This window comes from Nerophis lumbriciformis, linkage group LG05 (assembly GCF_033978685.3).
Source record: "Nerophis lumbriciformis linkage group LG05, RoL_Nlum_v2.1, whole genome shotgun sequence".
Taxonomy (NCBI): domain Eukaryota; kingdom Metazoa; phylum Chordata; class Actinopteri; order Syngnathiformes; family Syngnathidae; genus Nerophis; species Nerophis lumbriciformis.
This window is the reverse complement of record NC_084552.2, coordinates 51,132,684-51,153,973: the sequence shown is the minus strand read 5'-3', so window position 1 is coordinate 51,153,973 and position 21,290 is coordinate 51,132,684. Positions and strand designations below refer to the sequence as shown.

Here is a 21,290-nt window from a genome sequence, read left to right as displayed (position 1 = left end):
AAAATTTAAAAAAATATTTTTTTAATTTTTTTATTAAATCAACATAAAAAACACAAGATACACTTACAATTAGTGCACCAACCCAAAAAACCTTCCTCCCCCATTTACACTCATTCACACAAAAGGGTTGTTTCTTTCTGTTATTAATATTTGTGGTTCCTATATTATATATCAATATAGATCAATACAGTCTGCAGGGATACAGTCCATAAGCACACGCGATTGTATTTTTTTATGACAAAAAAATAAATAAAATAAAAAATACCATACCTCCTCCCCTCCCCAGTCCGTGGGACAAATTTTCAAGCGTTGACCGGTCCGCAGTTACAAAAAGGTTGAGGACCACTGATGTTGACCACAAGAAAGTGTCTTTTAATTTAGAAAAAAATAACAATAATATGACCTCTTTAATGCGCTTTATAATCCGGTGTGCCTTTTGTATGAAAATAGACCTGAATAGACCCGCTCATCGGCAGTGAGCCTTATAATACAGTGCGCCCTACGGTCCGGAAAATAGGCTATTGTATCACAACAACAACAGGACTGCAAGTTGTTTGTTCCTTCTTTTGGACCGCTTCTGTATGTGTGCACGCGCTCCCTGTGCATACGTGTTGACGAGTCCGGGTGAGTGACCGCCGTAAACACCAACCATTTTGTTCGGGCCGGTAAAAAAAAAAGTATGACAGAAGCTTTGGAATTGTCAAAAAATAAAGACAACTGTCAAACAAATGTGTTCTGTTAAACTACTGAGGCTAACATCTGAGCTGGTAGTCCATCCATCCATCCATTTTCGACCGCTTGTCCCTTTTGGGGTCGCGGGGGGTGCTGGAGCCTATCTCAGCTGCATTCGGGCGGAAGGCGGCATACACCCTGGACAAGTCGCCACCTCATCGCAGGACCAACACAGATAGACAGACAAACATTCACACTCACATTCACACACTAGGGACCATTTAGTGTTGCCAATCAACCTATCCCAGGTGCATGTTTTTGGAGGTGGGAGGAAGCCGGAGTACCCGGAGGGAACCCACGCAGTCACGGAGAGAACATGCAAACTCCACACAGAAAGATCCCGAGCCCAGGACTTTCTTATTGTGAGGCACATGCACTAACCCCTGTACCACCGTGCTGCCTGAGCTGGTAGTATTCTTGTTATATTTGCTAGCCCTAAATTACTCATTTCCTGCTGCTGTGCCGCCGTTCAAAGCGGGTAAGGAGGGAGGTTGTGCGTTCGGAGGTTTTAAAGTGACGGGAAGAGAATAATGACGTCAAAACTAAAGTGCTGATGTCGCCCAACTTAGGTCTCAGAAGGGAAGAGAGCGTTTGTCCTAATCAACCCATGTGGATGCAACAAACAAGCTATTTACCAAAATATGCTCACACACACACACACACACACACACACACACACACAGGCAGACCCCCCCCCCCACACACACACACACACAGGAAAAGGACCATAAGTGTCTGCTGCCGCTTCACATTGGCTGAGTGATGAATAAGTGATGCGGGATGAGCATCATACGTCTAGCAGGAGGTGCAATCACAATGAATGACTTCACAGCATGCTGTGTGTGTGTGTGTGTGTGTGTGTGTGTGTGTGTGTGTGTGTGTGTGTGTGTGTGTGTGTGTGTGTGTGTGTGTGTGTGTGTGTTTTCAGACTGGGGATGAGCGAATACAAGATGCATTGACTCAGCTTTACTCCAAGATATTTCAGTCAGAACAAATCCAGGAGCTTTGTCTATTATCCTAACTATTCATGAGTGTCTCAGTGGGGTATTTATTACATGTATATAAAACATTATAGAGGAGAGAATGATATTTATTTAGGACAGCTAAGACAGACAAGGCAGGAGACACCCTGCATAATAATGTCTCGTGGAAAAGAAAGATGTAGCAGAGCGCATTGGCAGGAAAGAGATGCAGCGAGATAAAAGTAGAAGAAATTAAAAAAAAATGAAAAAAGATCCTGAACGTCAGTGCATTGAAAGAAACAGGAGGGTCACCATAGAGACACCGTGATAACAGAAAAGAAGAGGACACGACAGGAAGACCTCCTGCAGGCCTGCAAGAAGACAACAAAACATGGAAAGAGAAGCAAAACTGTTTGGATGGTGAAATATTGATCATGGAACAAAATATACTGTCATTCTAATTCAAATAATTACCAATGACCAGAAACTGTTCTAAAAGTAACTCAACATTAAACGTCACATTAAAAAAAATATAGATGTATATATTTATATAGATATATATATTTATAAAAAAAAAAAAAAAAAAAAAAAAAATATATATATATATATATATATATATATGTATATATGTATATATATATATATATATATATACACATACATACATACATACATACATACATACATACATACATACATATATATATATATATATACAGTCGTGGTCAAAAGTTTACATACACTTGTAAAGAACATAATGCCATGGCTGTCTTGACTTTCCTATTATTTGTACAACTCTTACGAAGAATTTGGAGGTAATCCTCCTTTTTCTTTGTCCCATTTACTCTCTGTAAATCACCAGTTCCATTGGCAGCAAAATAGGTCCAGAGCATAATGCTACCACCACCATGCTTGACGGTAGGTTTGGTGTTCCTGGGATTAAAGGCCTCCCCTTTTCTCCTACAAACATATTGCTGGGTATTGTGGCCAAACAGCTAATTTTTTGTTTCATCTGACCACAGAACTTTCCTCCAGAAGGTTTTATCTTTGTCCATGTAATGTCAGATAAAACAAAAATGGTAATTGGGACAATGAAAAAGGAGGATTACCTCCAAATTCTTCAGGACAACCTAAAATCATCAGCCCGGAGGTTGATGAGCGCAGTTGGGTGTTCCAACAGGACAATGACCCCAAACACACGTCAAAAGTGGTAAAGGAATGGCTCAATCAGGCTAGAATTAAGGTTTTAGAACGGCCTTCCCAAAGTCCTGACTTAAACGTGTGGACAATGCTGAAGAAACAAATCCATGTCAGAAAACCAACAAATGTAGCTGAACTGCACCAATTTTGTCAAGAGGAGTGGTCAAAAACTCAACCAGAAGCTTGCTAAAAGCTTGTGGATGGCTACCAAAAGCGCCTTATTGCAGTGAAACTTGCTAAGTGACATATAACCAAATATTAACATTGCGGTATGTATACTTTTGACCCAGCAGATTTGGTCACATTTTCAGTAGATCCATAATAAATTAATAAAAGAACCAAACTTCATGAATGTTTTTTTGTGACAAACAAGAATGTGCTCCAATCACTCTATCACAAAAAAATAAGAGTTGTAGAAATTATTGGAAACTCAAGACAGCCATGACATTATGTTCTTTACAAGTGTATGTAAACTTTTGACCACGACTGTATATACACATATATATTACAATTAAAATAAAATAATACTATTAAATATGTTTTTTGAAAGCAACCTAGAACTTAAAGCCTCAGTTTAAGTATATATATATATATATGAAGATAAATAAAAAGTTATTATATTATATAAGCATATGTTCTAAAAGTAACCAAACATAAAAAGCCTGAAATGAGTATATATCTTTAAATGAATACAAATAAAATACTACTAATTAAACCTATTTTGTAACAGTAACCCAGCAATAAAGCCCCGAAGTAAATACATAAATACAGGTAAAATTCTAAAAGAATTATAAATTATATTCTAAAAGTAATCCATCAACTTCAAAGCTACATTAAATATATTTCTATATATACATATAAAAAAAATGTAAATAACCTATGTACTGTGAATTAAAATAAGGGACAAGCGGTAGAAAATGGATGGATATAGTATTCAAAAATAGGACCAATAAATGTTTAAATGTCAAATATATTTTATACATCTTTTTAATAATCATAACTCTGAAAATAACACAAAAAATAAAAAATAAATGCTAAAATAAAAAGTGTAGAATCAATTACAGAATAAACATTTGTACTTATAATTAACATAAATATAAAGGATTAAAAGATAAGACCAATAAAAACATTTAAACATCAAACATATGATATTTTTTAATAAATACATGGATCAACAGGAAACAGAGGTGGGACCAAGTCATTGTTTTGCAAGTCATAAGTAAGTCTCAAGTCTTTGCCCTCCAGTCCCGAGTCAAGTCCCGAGTCAAGACAGGCAAGTCTCGAGTCAAGTCCAAAGTCAAGACAGGAAATCTCAAGTCAAGTCCCAAGTCCTGCATTTTGAGTTTCGAGTCCTTTTAAGTCCTTTTAACCACAGACTAATATATTTACACAGATTGTGTATGCTTTTAAAACGCTGTATTTATTTATTAAAACAAGTGCATTTTAAATTGCAAGGGGATGGGTCAAACACAGAGAGTAATTTCACCACACCTAGTGTGTGTGTGACTATCAGTGGTAATTTAACATTAACTTTAACTCACATGCATGCATGCGTAATTACAACCTCGGGCAAAGGAGGGCGCTGTTTCCACTGCAGATAAACTGCCGCTCTGTGATTAGTGGATAAAAGCCAGTCCAAAATGGGTGAATAAAAATGCAACCATAACTCAAAAAGTGCTTATAGATCATCTTTTTATCCCGAGTGTCATCTCTCCCCATATTTTCTCTCACTCCCCCCACTTGTAGTGACGAAAGAACCCAGGAATTGCCACAGGAGTCCAATTAGGCTGACAAGCGAGTTGATTCAGAGAAGGGATCTTCGATGGCACCCCCCCAAAACCCCTTCCCTTCCTATGGCGGCTTATCCTTTCACAAGTTGTTGGAAGAAAGGCAGAAAGTTAATCCCTTAAAAAGTCCACACGCAGAGAAAGGATTTACACTCATGACACCGTCACTTTCTCCTTACTGCTGACGTGGGAACGATTCTGCTTTTAGGTAGAACCCTCGGTGCTCGCTTACGTCGCTCATTTCGAGGAACCTTGTCTGCACACGTTACGCACGGACAAAACTACCTTCCCTCTCTTTATTCAGGTTATAGGAGGTTGTCACTGGCGATGCAGTTCCCATGGTAACATACAGGAGACTCACCACCGTGCGGTTGCTGCGGCAACCTGCGGCGTCGGGTAGAGCCCACAAAAGCCGTACAGTGCAGGGGACAACTGACTTGTTTTCGTCAACTAAAACGTAGCAACTCCGGTCCACTTGGTGGCAGCAGCAAACCACTCAACACACTTAATAAGGAGCAACAACCTACCGTTGCGTGGACAGGCGTGGCTGATGTCCAACGAGCAGGGTTTGCGGGTGACGGCGGTGGTGACCGACTCGTAAGGGTTGTCCTCGTCGTCCGGGAGGAAGACGTCCAGCGACGGAGACGTGACCACCTCCGCCGAGCGCTTGGAGTCCTTGGAGGAGGAAACCGGAGGAACAAAGTCAAACAAAACTCAGACAAGGACGACAAAGATGAGGTCATGTTAAGCCATATTTTCCTAGAATTGTTGACTACATGGTGGCAGTGACGCTAAAAGAAAAGTGAACATCATGTGATTAGGGTTGTACAATATACCGGTATTAGTATAGTACCGCAATACGAATGAATCATATTCGGTACCATACCGCCTCTGAAAAGCATCATTGTCAGGTTCAAACGCTGATGACATCTATTAAACAAGACACGAAGCAAGGAATTAAACAGAGACATAATTAAATTTGGCTCAATTGAGGAGAAACGTCTGGGCTATACTTTTGTACAGTCTCCACCATGCTCTGACGAAAGATTTTACGCCTCCTCTTTTATTTGGACTTTCCCTGATTACATGGCAACAGCTGTTTCTAAGGGAAGGGGGTCGTAAACAGCCATCGCTTTTGTTACAAAACAGTTCAAAGAAAAGGTCGTAAAACAGTTAAAAAAAAAGTTGCCTGGAGGGGAGTCAGGCCCTGCATCCTCTCCGCTTTGAAGATCTCGGGTCAAGACAAAATCTTCCTGTGGATTACAATACCTCAAAGAAACCGACGCCTTCATGTCGCTTCCCATTGTACACAGTGGAGTTTTACAAGCCTTCTGCTTGGTAGGATCAAAGACAGCTTTTGTCCTCTCGCAGGGCGAGCTGAACTCAATGTAACACAAAGTTTTGTGATAACTTAGATACAATTATTCTGACAATCATATTCGGTATTATACCGCCTCTAAAAAGTATGGACCCCCCCCCACCCGTCGTGTCATGCAGAACGCCCTAAGGAAGAAGTGCTTTAAGACATGGCTAGCTAGCTAGCTTGCGGCTAATGTCTGTCCACAGTCAGCAATGAAGTATCAGCCCTGCAGGACACGTGATAATTATACATGCTTCACTTAACACCGCTGCACATCAAAGTCATGATAATGGATGACTAAACATTTGTCTATAGGTGACAAAGTCAGGACAAGATTTCATTAAATCCAATCATTTACCATTAAGCCATCCAACTTAACTGTGAACACACTACTCACATGTGAATGAAGTGCATATTTACTCAACAACCATACATGTCACACTAAAGGTGGCCATGTGAACAATGCCAACACTGTCATAAATATGTGCCTTATAGTGAAACCACACTAAACAACCATGACAAACACATTTTGGGAGAATATTTGCACCGCAACACAACATTAACACTACAGAACAAATTCCCAAAATTTCCTGCTGCACCAACTCTTCCGGGACGCTACAATATAAACAAAAACCATTGGTGGATCTACACCTAACATCTACTGTGATGATACCAAGTACTGGAGCGAATCTAGTCGATACTACAATGATTACATCGATATTTTTTAGCATCACAAAAATCTTACTTTGTTTTTTTTAAATGTATATTATGCTTATGAACTCAGGAAATATGTCCGTGGACACATGAGGACTTTGAATAAGACCAATGTATGATCCTGTAACTACTTGGTATCGGATTGATACCCAAATTTGTGGTATCATCCAAAACTAACTAACAGAACAATAAGTGATTATTACATTGTAACAGAAGTGTAAATAGAACATGTTGAAAGAGAAAGTAAGCAGATATTAACAGTAATTGAACAAGTAGATTAATAATTCATTTTCTACCACTTGTCCTTAATAATTTTGACAAAATAATAGAATGGAATATGACACAATATGTTACTGCATGTGTCAGCAGCTAAATTAGGAGCCTTTGTTTGTTTACTTACTACTAAAAGACAAGTTGTCTTGTATGTTCACTATTTTATTTAGCATTTATATTTTACATTCTGGTACGGCAGGCAATCTTATTTTCAGTAACGGTATAGGACAGGGGTCGGCAACCCCAAAATGTTGAAAGAGCCATATTGGACCAAAAATACAAAAACAAATCTGTCTGGAGCCGCAAAAAATTAAAAGCCGTATTACATACAGATAGTGTGTCATGAGATGTAAATTGAATTAAGATGACTTAAAGGAAACTAAATGACCTCAAATATACCTACAGATGAGGCATAATGATGCAATATGTACATTTAGCTAGCCTAAATAGCATGTTAGCATCGATTAGCTTGCAGTCATGCAGTGACCAAATATGTCTGATTAGCACTCCACAATAACAACAGTCAATAACATCAACAAAACTCACCTCTGTGAGTTATGTTAAAATGTTAAAAAAAAATGTTAAAAGTCTGGTGGACAAAATGAGACAGAAAAAGAAGTGGCATAAAACACGTCCTAGAAAGTGGGAGAAAGTTATACATGTAAACAAACTACGGTGAGTTCAAGGACCGCCAAAATTAGTAGGACAACACGGTGCTCGTCAAATACTCGAATCAGTGAAGCATGTTTAATATAAACAGTGTGCTTTATAACAATTAGGGAGGTTTGTGTCATGTTTGTCCTCCTACAGAAACCCTATTAAAACAAAAAATATATATATTTTTTCCCCTCATCTTTTTCCATTTTTCATACATTTTTGAAAAAGCTCCAGAGAGCCACTAGGGCGGCGCTAAAAAGCCGTATGCGGCTCTAGAGCCGCGGGTTGCCGACCCCTGGTATAGAATAAGCCTTGGCTTCAGCCTATTCCTTTTCGGTCATTCTTTTCCTTTCTTTTTGTGTGTAAATGTGTATGATTGTTAAATATGTATAATCTGTACTGTTAAACTGATCACACAAAATGGTTGATTATATGACCGAAATAAACTTATTTAATTCATTTAAGGACAAACTTGCAATAAGAAACATATGTTTAATGTACCATAAGATTTTTTGTTAAAATAAATCCAATAATGACATTTTTTGTGGTCCACTTTATTTAGAAAAGTACTGAAATATTTTGGTACTGGGACAACACTACATGTGATGCTGAGTAGATCTCATGACGCCAGGGAGAAAATTATATCAGGAGAAAAGAATCAATGCTTCTCAATATTTTTCTGTTACGCCCCCTTTAGGTAGAAGAAAATATTTTGCGCCCTCCCCCTGACTGTAAATAGTGTAATTTGTCTATAAAAATTTGCATAACATTGTATCCTTAATAACATTTAAAGAAACAACCGTGGTTACAGTGAAGCCAAGTGCTACATACGCTTCTTCATATTCTGGTATGGCAAAAGAAGCATGTTCCCCGAGGTCACACGCGCCCAACCCTGGCACCACACTGCGCCCAGGGGGGCCCGCTTCACTATTTGAGAAGGACTGATGTAATCCAGGAATGTTGCCTGAAAACAAGAGTATAAAAGCCTCTTTTTGTGTCCGCCGCTGGAATAAGCCCACTCACATATCAACACGTTGTTGAGGTTATGTTGCCATCAGTGTGGGCAAATCATTTGTATTTATTCATTTTATATAACATATGTACAGTAATTATATAATAAATGAACAGAACTAAATAAAATCAAGCACAAACAATAAGAACAAAAAGTGAAGTAAGAATGCCTTCAATAAAATTAATAAATATTCAATAAAAGCCTACCGTAATCAAAAAGGGTGGGTCTTAGGCTTGTGCTTCAAAACAAAAACGTTCTCTGGAGTCCTGAGGTTCTCCGACAAGCTGTTTAATTGTTCTGTTGACGGGGGCCACAATATTGGAAAAATGCCAACCCGTGACTTTGTGTCCTGACTTTTGGAATAACTAGGAGACAAGCAGAGGTGGGTAGTAACGCGCTACATTTACTCCGTTACATCTACTTGAGTAACTTTTGGGATAAATTGTACTTCTAAGAGTAGTTTTAATGCAACATACTTTTACTTTTACTTGAGTATATTTATAGAGAAGAAACGCTACTTTTACTCCGCTACTTTTATCTACATTCAGCTCGCTACTCGCTACTAATTTTTATCGATCTGTTAATGCACGCTTTGTTTGTTTTGGTCTGTCAGACAGACCTTCATATTGCCTGCGTTTCAACAAATACAGTCACTGGTGACGTTCACTCCGTTCCACCAATCAGATGCAGTCACTGGTGACTTTGGACCAATCAAACAGAGCCAGGGGTCACATGACCTGACTTAAACAAGTTGAAAAACGTATTGGGGTGTTACCATTTAGTGGTCAATTGTACGGAATATGTACTGTACTGTGCAATCTACTAATACAAGTTCCAATCAATCAATCAAAAGTGTGAAGGAAAAAAGACCATTTTTTATTTCAACCGTACACCCCGTCAAAAGCCTAAAGACTGACTGCACAGTTCCTGTCTTCACAATAAAAGTGCCGCTCCATCGCGCCTGCGCTTTCAAAATAAGAGTCTCCGAAAGCCTGCGCAAACAAGCTAGCAAGCTACGGAGTTTGCCGCCAATGTATTTCTTGTAAAGTGTATAAAAACGAATATGTAAGCTGGACATATAAGATGCCAAAAACCAACCACTTTCATGTGGTATTAGACAGAAAGGAGGAACTTTTTTTCTCCTCCATTTGAAAACGTGGACGTTTGTCATCACTACTGTCTGATTCCAATCAATGCAAGTCATCAGAATCAGGTAATACACCAACTTATATTCTTGTCTTCATGAAAGAAAGGAATCTATATGTGTTAAACATGCATGTATATTCATTAAAACACTATTAACATGTAAACAAAAACGGCAAAAAATATATATATAAATTATATACTGTATATATCAATGTATATATATGTATGTATGTATGTATGTATGTATGTATGTATGTATGTATGTATGTATATATATGTATGTATGTATGTATGTATGTATGTATGTATGTATGTATGTATGTATGTATGTATGTATGTATATATATATATATATATATATATATATATATATATATATATATATATATATATATATACTGGGATGAGGTGGCGACTTGTCCAGGGTGTACCCCGCCTTCCGCCCGATTGTAGCTGAGATAGGCTCCAGCGCCCCCCGCGACCCCAAAAGGGAATAAGCGGTAGAAAATGGATGGATATATATATATATATATATATATGATATGTGTGTGTATGTTACTCATCAGTTACTCAGTACTTTTTTTACAACATACTTTTTACTTTTACTCAAGTAAATATTTGGGTGACTACTCCTTACTTTTACTTGAGTAATAAATCTCTAAAGTAACAGTACTCTTACTTGAGTACAATTTCTGGCTACTCTACCCACCTCTGGAGACAAGTGCCGCAAGATCTCAGGGTCCGCAAAGGTTCGTAGGGTAAGAGCAAATTAGAAAAGCTCGTCATATTTCATGTCAACTATCGAACTTCGCCGACAGGCTGCACCCACAATCGAAACCCACAATTTTAACAAGTCATCGTCGCCCATGAGCGAGTAAACAAGGTTCAATTTTGGGTGGTGATTGGGCGAAATCCCTAGGAAGACTCGATTAAAGTACGACCCAAACAATGGGGAGAATTGCAGAAAAATGGCACCTGTGGGTTTAACGGTATAAGTCCCTTGATTATTTCCACGTATCATGACGAACACGTATCCACAATTTCCTGTCAATCGGACGAACTGGTCGCAGGTGCTATTGCTTTATAACCCCATGAGAGGTGCGTCATGTTTTATGTCAAATAGCTAACTTTGCCAACAGGCTCCACCCACGCCTTACGGTCAAAACTCACAATTTGGGTAATTACTAGAGATGTCCGATAATGGCTTTTTTGCCGATATCCGATATTCCGATATTGTCCAACTCTTAATTACCGATTCCGATATCAACCGATACCGATAAATACAGTCGTGGAATTAACACAATATTATGCCTAATTTTGTTGTGATGCCCCGCTGGATGCATTAAACAATGTAACAAGGTTTTCCATGGCACTGCCATATTTATTATTGAAGTCACAAAGTGCATTATTTTTTTTAACATGCCTCAAAACAGCAGCTTGGAATTTGGGACATGCTCTCCCTGAGAGAGCATGAAGAGGTTGAGGTGGGCGGGGTTGAGGTGTGTGGAGGCGGGGAGTAGGTACATTGTAGCGTACCGGAAGAGTTAGTGCTGCAAGGGGTTCTGGGTATTTGTTCTGTTGTGTTTATGTTGTGTTACGGTGCGGATGTTCTCCCGAAATGTGTTTGTCATTTTTGTTTAGTGTGGGTTCACAGTGGGCTTCACGGTGGCAGAGGGGTTAGTGCATCTGCCTCACAATATGAAGGTCCTGAGTAGTCTTGGGTTCAATCTCGAGCTCGGGATCTTTCTGTGTGGAGTTTGCATGTCCTCCCCGTGACTGCGTGGGTTCCCTCCGGGTACTCCGGCTTCCTCCCACCTCCAAAGACATGCACCTGGGGATAAGTTGATTGGCAACACTAAATTGGCCCTAGTGTGTGGAAGTGAGTGTGAATGTTGTCTGTCTATCTGTGTTGGCCCTGCGATGAGGTGGCGACTTGTCCAGGGTGTACACCGCCTTCCGCCCGATTGTAGCTGAGATAGGCTCCAGCGCCCCCCGCGACCCCAAAGGGAATAAGCGGTAGAAAATGGATGGATGGATGGATGGTGGGTTCACAGTGTGGCGCATATTTGTAACAGTGTTAAAGTTGTTTATACGGCCACCCTCAGTGTGACCTGTATGGCTGTTGAGCATGTATGCCTTGCATTCACTTGTGTGTGAAAAGCCGTAGATATTATGTGACTGGGCCAGCACGAAAAGGCAGGGCCTTTAAGCCTATCGGCGCTCTGTATTTCTCCCTACGTCCGTTTACCACTCCGTACAGCGGCGTTTTAAAAAGTCATAAATTTTACTTTTTGAAACCTATACCGATCATTTTGAAACCGATACCGATAATTTCCGATATTACAATTTAAAACATTTATCGGCAGTCCAATATTATCGGACATCTCTAGTAATTACTGTTGCTTATTCGTTGAGTAAACAGGGTTTAATTTTGGTGGCTATTGGGACAATTTCTGGAGAGGTACCAGTCTGGATGAGGTGATGGCTGACCCGAGTTCTGACCCGGGGGTGGATCACCCTTCCACGCACAGCTGTGGACGTCTCTCTGTAGCTAACTTGGCTGGGCCCGGAAGAAGGACTTACCGATGGACTGGACTCCCACATTGTCCATCGATTTTAACAACTTAAAAATGAGAACTACTCGGCCTGAAAAGGGGGTCCCTACGTCCCTTCTCAGGGTTTCTTATTTTTTCCCAGCTGGGGTCTTTTAGTTTTCCTTGCCCTGAGTTTGTGAAGCCCTTTAAGACACTTGTGATTCAGTCAAAACTCACAATTTTTACTTTGCACCGTCCCCCATTCATTGAGTAAACAGGGTTTGATTTTGCTGGTAGAGCGGATTCCCTGAGGAGTCCATTCATGTACGACCCAAAAAATGGTGAGCATTACAGAAATAAGCCACTTCCAAACCAAAATGGCTGACCACTTGTGTTTAAAGATATAGGTTCCTTGAATCTTTCTACATAACCCATGATCACGAACATGCATACACAATTTCCTATTAATCGCACGCACCAGTCGCATGTGCTAATTCGGGGGTCAGCAACCCGCGGCTCTCGAGGCGCATGCGGCTCTTTAGTGCCGCCCAAGTGGCTCCCTAGAGCATTTTTAAAAAAAGATTGACTATGGAAAAAGATGGTGGAAAAAAATTTTTTTGTTTTAGTATGTTTTTTGTTAGAGGACTAAGATGACACAAACCTTATAGAAAAAAACACTGTTTAATATGTTTGTGTGTATGCTTCACTGATGAGAGAATTTGGTGAACAATGTTTTGTCCTACTAATTTTGGCGGTTCTTGAACTCACCATAGTGTGTACTGTGACGCAACAGTTTGTTTACATGTGAAATCTTCCATTCCTTCTTTGTCTCATTTTGTCCACCAAACGCTTTATACTGTGCGTGTTATTGACTTGTTGGAATGCTAATCAGGCATATTTGGTCAGTGCATGACAGCAAGCTAATCAATGCTAACATGCTATTTAGGCTAGCTGTATGTACATATTGCATCATTATGCCTCATTTGTAGGTATATTTGAGCTAATTTCATTTCCTTTACTTTTATCCTCTTCGTATATAATTCAGTTGTGCATGTCTCATGACACATTATCTGTATGTAATATTGGCGGCATTTGTTTGTGTGCCATGTTGTTCCAGACCACAGCAAACATTACCTAACTTGCCAAATATGGTAATAAATCTATTAAAAGAAGACAGCCTGCCGTTTCCTTTAACTTGGACACACACATCTATACCTTTGGCCATTAAAAGCCAGTCATTTCCAGGAGTTATCGCACCTTCTGAGTAGCCTTTGAGTTACTAATGGTTTCTAACGTTGTAAAAATGTGTAGAATAAATATTGCATTTCAACATTTCTGTCAACGAAGATTTGCTTCAGCCTGCGACACATACTCATTTTGATAGTAGGCTAATATAGGTAATATAGACACGTCATGTGTTGCCTTCATTATGAGACTTACATACGGCTTGTCATTTTTTGAGGCTCCAGACAGATTATTTTTTTGTATTTTTGGTCCATTAAGGCTCTTTGAACGACCCCTGTGCTAATTTATGTTTTTGTGTGTGTGAATGGGTGAATGTGGAAAATAGTATCAAAGCGCTTTGAGTTCCTTAAAAAAAAAAAAGGTAGAAAAGCGCTATACAAGTACGACCCATTTACCATTTATGTGAAATCGGTAACTTCTCCCCTTACAGTCAAAACTCACAATTTTGGCGAATCACTGTTCCCTTTCCATTGAGTAAACAGGGTTTTTAATTTAAGTGGTGATTGGGTGAATTTCCTAAGAGTGGCTGGTTCAAGTACGACCCCTAATAATCTCACTCCCCTTCGTCCCCCCAAAAAATAAAAATACACCCTTCAAACCACAATGGCCGACAGCTGCAACTTTGTAGCTTGGTGTAAAAGGTTAAGCCCCAAATGACACTTGCAGAAATCTAAAGCTTTCTCTTATCTCAGAAAGGTTTTAAAAACAATGCATGACTGATTGTGACGAGGCGTGGGGGGGGAATGTCATCATTCCAGCCAAGACAAAACATTCCTTCTGCTTCCCACAACACCGCGCTCCATCCTCATCTCCCAGGTGTCACCTATGTGGTCATCCAGCTCCCCGCCTAAGACCCGTCCTGATTGAGTTGCCGGCCTCCTGGTCACCACGGAGATGCTCGCTCTACATTACTCCCATAAAAGCTCATTAAAGCGACTACATTACCCACAATGCACTCGGGCATCCATCACACATTTTGATCAGCCTTGACTCCATAATGTGAATCAAACTGACGCTCCCTTAGATTGGCAACAGTGGAGGTCTATTCAAAGTAGCGATTGAACGCTAGCTGAGAATGTGACCGCTGGTTGATGCACATCGGCTCCAATTTTCCACCAAGTTTAACTTGGCGCACAAACTGCATTACTGAAGCGCTCCAGAGTAATCAGATTACTGCAGCCTGACGGCGTCCTTTGAGGCGGGGAGTCACACGGTAAGACTTCAGTGTGAGGGGTTGTCTTGTGGCATGCAGCACATGGTGGATTTCAAAATAAAAGCACGTGCCAAGGCAGGGATCACTATTATCCCAATAGGTGGCTAGTCAATCACTCATCCTGCACCTCCATATTGTTTTTGTGGTTTGAGTGACAGGAAAGACGTGGTTTGACCGTCTGTTTTGCTTCTTTTCGATCTTCTTGTAAGTGGACATGAATAGCAACAACGTCTTCAATGCCATTATGGAAAATTCCTTTTAAAATCCCACTCACAATGACAGAACACTGAACTTGCACATGACTCACATAATCAGCATGCCTGGACGCGACTATACCATGCCCTGATAGGCCACAACATTAGGTACACGTGCGTTGTCCACAACAATACAAGCACATCAAGTTTATATTTGCTCTTGCTTGTTTCCAGTGTTTCATAATGTACCTTTAATTGCAACAGAACATGAATACATACATCCATCCATTTTCTACCACTTGTCCCTTTTAGGGTCGTGGGGGGTGCTGGAGCCTATCTCAGCTGCATTCGGGCGGAAGGCGGGGTACACCTTGGACAAGTGGCCACCTCATCGCAGGGCCAACACAGATAGACAGACAACATTCACACTCACATTCACACTCTAGGGCCAATTTAGTGTTGCCAATCAACCTAACCCCAGGTGCATGTTTTTGGCGGTGGGAGGAAGCCGGAGTACCCGGAGGGAACCCACGCAGTCACGAGGAGAACATGCAAACTCCACACAGAAAGATCCCGAGCCCGGGATTGAACTCAGGACTACTCAGGACCTTCGTATTGTGAGGCACATGCACTAACCCCTGTGCCACCGTGCTGCCTTGAATACATACAGTGATTCTCAATTATTTGTTGTTACACTCCCCAAGAAGAAGAAAACATTTTGTGCCCCCCCTCACTCTCAATAGAATTCTTTTCCCATAAAATTGTTATAAGTAACATTGTATCATTTTTAAGAAATAAAGATCAACTTACAACAAAGAATTACTTTATAAACATTTTTCTTTTCGCGACAGAAAATATTTAAAGTGCATCAATATGCCTAAAAAAAAAAATGAAATCCTTATATAAACTACAAACTTTTTTTGAACAAATTTGAGCCATTTGATACTGAAAAATATAATTAAATCAAATAATAAACAATACATTCAAATTGATCAGCAACATTAACTCAGGCGCACAATATATAAAACACTTTAAACTACAAAACAAAAATGAGAAACTTTTTTTTTGTATAAATAAAATGAGGGAGTCAAGATTAATAGCTACAATGACACTTTTTGAAGCGGGATTTAAAGCATAATACTGATAAAGCATGTTCCCTGGTGTCACACGCACCCTGGAATTGCACCGCGCCGCTCCACTATTTGGAGAAAGACTGAACTACTAATAGGAGCCAACATATTTTTGTTACAGTGAAAGTGTTGTGATGACAAAAGTGTAATTATTACCGTACTGCAGCGTCATCATAAAACATGGCAACAAGTCAAATGAAATGACAACATAAGCACGTATTAGCCGACTTTAAGGACGCTTCCTGAGGAGACGAGCACGAGACGGCAGAGCAAGACAGGAAGGGGAATTAAAAAAAAAAGAAAAGTTTGCTCTGAGGAAGCAGGGGTTTGGATCTGGGATTTCCTCACTCACACACTCACACACACACACACACACACACACACACACACACACTCTCACACACACAAAACGAAAGTAAAGAAACTCACAACTAAACGCTCCCAAAGATCCTGTTGACCACCTGGTGGAGTGCCTTCCAGCTTCCAGGCGAGACAGGAGAAGACTGGCGATATGAGCTCATTCATTGTACACAACCCCTCCCACATATGCCCCCCCCCCCCCAACTGTCTCTATCAGGGCTGAGATAGTGGACACAGAGCGACTTGTGTCCGAGCTGAACAGGAAGCCCGCGGACAAACAAGAGGCCTCCGCTGGACCCTAATTAGCAGAGCGCAACGCGGACGCCGCAGGACTGCCAATTTTTAAACGCGTGCACAATGTTTGCGTCAACACGCGCAAATATTGCGCACGCTTTATGGCAAAGTACGCGTCTGTGCAACAATTCCCAACTCGCGTGTCGCCGATCGAGCCCCCGCGCCCTTCCACGAAGCGAGTTCACAGGCCATCAGATATGAATGGAGGCTGTAATCTGCTGGCATTTCCTCCGAGCGAGACGCCACGGAGCACAATGGCGCTTCTCAGGTCCTCATGAGAAGGAGAACGCCGCACAGACGTGGCGAGAATCCTCAATATAATATCAGCGTTTAAGTGTGCGCACGTAACGGGGGCTGCACCTGTGTCAGTCATGTTGCCAAGCTCGCGTCCTGCGTCCCTGATGCAGTAAAATCAGAAAGGACGCAGTAAAAACGTGAACTACAACTTGTGTCGAATGGGGCCTGCCGCGTATTCTCCCATCAACTTGAGTACTTTTGTTCTTACAAGCCTCTGAGGCTGCAATAAGTCCAGCTGCCCTGGAAGGTGAATAATTGTATTGCACTTGAAGTTTGGATGCAGTGTACACCACACATGATAAAATAATCAAATAAACTTCCAGAAAGCGATCAAATCTATTCTGATCGCTTTAATTGAAACACCTGAAACCATACTTGCCAACCCTCCTGATTTTCTCGGGAGACTCCCGAAATTCAGTGCCCCTCCCGAAAATCTCCCGGGGCAACCATTCTCCCGATTTCCACCCGGACAACATTATTGGGGTCGTGCCTTAATGGCACTGCCTTTAGCGTCCTCTACAACCTGTCGTCACGTCAGCTTTTCATCCATACTAACAGCGTGCCAACCCAATCACATAATACATGCGGCTTGTACACACACACAAGCGAATGCAAGGCATACTTGATCAACAACCATACAGGTCACACTGAGGGTGGCCGTATAAACAACTTGAACACCGTTACAAATATGCGCCACACTGTGAACACACACCAAACAAGAATGACAAACACATTTCGGGAGAACATCCGCACCGTAACACAACATAAACACAACAGCACAAATACCCAGAACCCCTTGCAGCACTAACTCTTCCGGGACGCTACAATATACACCCCCGCTACCACCAAACCCCGCCCCCCCCCGATAAAAGGACCACAATGCCACTCTGTATTAACTATCAAAATCTAATAACTAGGGATGTAACGGTATTGTAGATACCGCGGCATTGCGGTTTCCAAATCTCCACAATAATGCCGTGACGCTTGACGGTGTCAAACGAAAACTTGGTCAGTGTAGTTTTTTTTCTGGCGGGTCTGAAAATAAACTACATCTCCCAGAATCCTCTGCACAACGTGGGATCGCATTGTGGGTGTGTGGAATGTCGTAAAGGGGAGAGAAAGCAGAAAGTAAAGTGTGTCCCACTTGAGTTTGAGTTTATTTGGAACATGCATGCACACAACATGATACATCACAATTTCCAGTTTCTCTATTCAACATGTTTGAAAAGGAGAAGGAAGAAGCAGAGCTTATTTAATCATACCCCTTTTACTTTACATAGCAGTTGCTAACACTTTTGTTCACTTCCTGTTCTCAATGTATTCACGATATACTCCATAAGTAATAACATTAAAATAAATAAATAGATAATAATTAGTGAAGTAAGTTATATTTCATATGGTGAGATGAGTAAGATTATCTAGAAAATGAATGGATGGACAGAATACATTCAGAATGTTTATCATGGTTCTTCTTCTTTGTACTTCGTAAACACTTTAAGTTTGAAGAGTTTCTTGAAGTGGATTTTATTAGTACATTGTTTGATTTCTTTGCTATTCCATAATTGAATTCCACATACTGATATACTAAAGGTCTTAAGTGTTGTACGTGCATACAAATGTTTTAAATTACAGTAGTAGTTAAGAGGAATTGTTTTTTTCAAAATCTGTCCATAACTTTTTAAGTTATGTTGCTAACAAACAGACAAACAAACCCTGGCGGAGGTAGTAATAAAGTGCGCCACAAACGTCTCGAGAGTTCCAAGCCAAAAGAGACTCGGTCAAGGCGCACCGTGCCGAGGAAAAGATGAAGCCAGCGAAGCTAAACGTCAACTTGTGAAGTATTTACATTATTAAAAGTTAAAATGTCAGTTGACCTTTTTGAGAAACTGCATTTTCCTAACTGATACAAAAAATGTCCACTGCAGAGGACACTGCTTCTCAGAAGGTACAAGTTAAAAGACACAGTGGATGTTTCCGCACAATTCTTTGCACTTAAAAATAATTGTGTGTACTATGTAGTAATAAATAGATATGTTTGTGTTCAATTACAGTAAGTGTGTATACCCTAAACCTTCCTGTTAGTTCATTTTAAATACAAACAAGTCTTTTTGTTGGCCATGTTCCAATAATATTGCACCATGGCCTTAATACTGTGATAATATCGAGTTGCTTGTAACAGTGAGTAATAACTGTATAAGGGTTAACTTCATGATTTTATTGAACAATTGCCTAAGCATTTGATCATTAATATGTTTAACGTATCCCGGGGAAAAAAATCTGTAGACTGGCAGCTCAGTTGCTAGATTTTTAACGTATAATTTACGGTGTTTTTTTTTTTTTTTACCAAATATTACTGTAAATAGAAAAATGGTGCCATGGTAAAATTTTGGTGATAGAGCGGCCAATTATTAAAAGTAAAATCTGTGTTTGTTTTTACGGTGTGTTACTGTAATAGAAAAACGGTACCACCGGGGTTTCTTTCTGATGAAATTCTGGCGACTGACTGGCCAGTTTTGGAAAATTTTTTCACCATTTTTTTTTAAATGTACAATTTAATGGATAACTTGCTTTGAAATCATCAGTCAAACAGATAATTTGTTTTATTTTAACAAAACATGTTTGCAATGTATAATAATTGTTACATTATTAGAAAACACAAAACTAATAGTTTGTTACTATTACAGATTATAACTACTTTCCAACCTAAATTTATACAAATGTACTAAACATTATATTATTAACGTGAAAAACATTGTTATTTTTACAGGTTCATACAAAAGTCAAGTATATAATTAAGTATTTATTTTTATTTTAAGAAAAAAAAAGTAACCTATGATAATATAATATTTGTTACATTATTAGATAATATTGCTTAACAATATATGCAATTGTATTCAGTATAAGTACACATTTAGTAGAAAAAGATTTGATTGACACATAATATTTCCAGGCTTTCTATAGCCACATAACATGATGTGGCGGGCCAGATCGAGCCACCGGTCCTTCATTTTGACACCTGTGCACTAACGCACATTCAATACATCTGGACCGTGATCATTAAAATATGTGACTATTTAATAGTAAATACATATATATATATAAAGTCGGGTTCATAAATTGATTCCATAGATTTTTTCACAGTTAATTTCAAACTGTCACGCTCCCCCGCGACAGCACACACACACTCACACACATCAAAGATAACATCCAGATAGTTATAACAACAAGTGAGACAAAGTTCCATATACAGATTATGATTCACATCCAGCCAGGAAGAAGAAGCTGTTGTAGCATGTAGGGATGTCCAATAATGGCTTTTTGCCGATATCCGATATTCCGATATTGTTCAGTAATTGTTAATTACCGAAACCGATATCAACCGATACTGATATATACAGTCGTGGAATTCACACATTATTATGCCTAATTTGGACAACCAGGTATGGTGAAGATAAGGTCCTTTTTTTTAAATATTAATAAAATAAAACAAGATAAATAAATTAAAAACATTTTCTTGAATAAAAAAGAAAGTAAAACAATAAAAAAAACAGTTACATAGAAACTAGTAATTAATGAAAATGAGTAAAATTAACTGTTAAAGGTTAGTACTATTAGTGGACCAGCAGCACGCACAATCATGTGTGCTTACGGACTGTATCCCTTGCAGACTGTATTGATATATATTGATATATAATGTAGGAACCAGAATATTAATAACAGAAAGAAACAACCCTTTTGTGTGAATGGGGAGGGAGGTTTTTTGGGTTGGTGCACCAATTGTAAGTGTATCTTGTGTTTTTTATGTTGATTTAATAAAAATAAAAAAAAATTAAAATGTAAAAAAAAAAAAACGATACCGATAATAAAAAAAACGATACCGATAATTTCCGATATTACATTTTAAAGCATTTATCGGACATCTCTAGTAGCATGCATACACACACTACATCATCAGGACAACACATACTGTACGACATCAAGCACGGCCAGGATTGATACGACCATTTTGAAATGGATATAGTGTTATCTTTTTCTTGGATTTCAATGACATTCACCAGCGTTCGTAAAACTTCATGTTCCATGATTTTCATGCAACCAAGAAATCCACCCCAATAGTAATGAGGCCGCCTTCATTCCAGACTTAAGCACTTTTGCCATACTAACGCAGAGTTGGCGTGTC

The 21,290-nt window shown here is 39.6% G+C and overlaps 1 protein-coding gene across 6 annotated transcripts in view; it reads right to left on the bottom strand.

The window, feature by feature from the left end:
• The window catches only part of anks1b (ankyrin repeat and sterile alpha motif domain containing 1B), a 261,822-nt gene that overhangs the window by 135,563 nt on the left and 104,969 nt on the right, over positions 1–21,290 (bottom strand). For all 6 annotated transcript variants that reach the window (XM_061959543.1, XM_061959540.1, XM_061959542.1 and 3 more), the window contains exon 12: positions 5,209–5,356. In XM_061959543.1, coding sequence (XP_061815527.1) covers positions 5,209–5,356 — 148 coding nt within the window. The remainder of the gene's footprint in view (positions 1–5,208; positions 5,357–21,290) is intronic.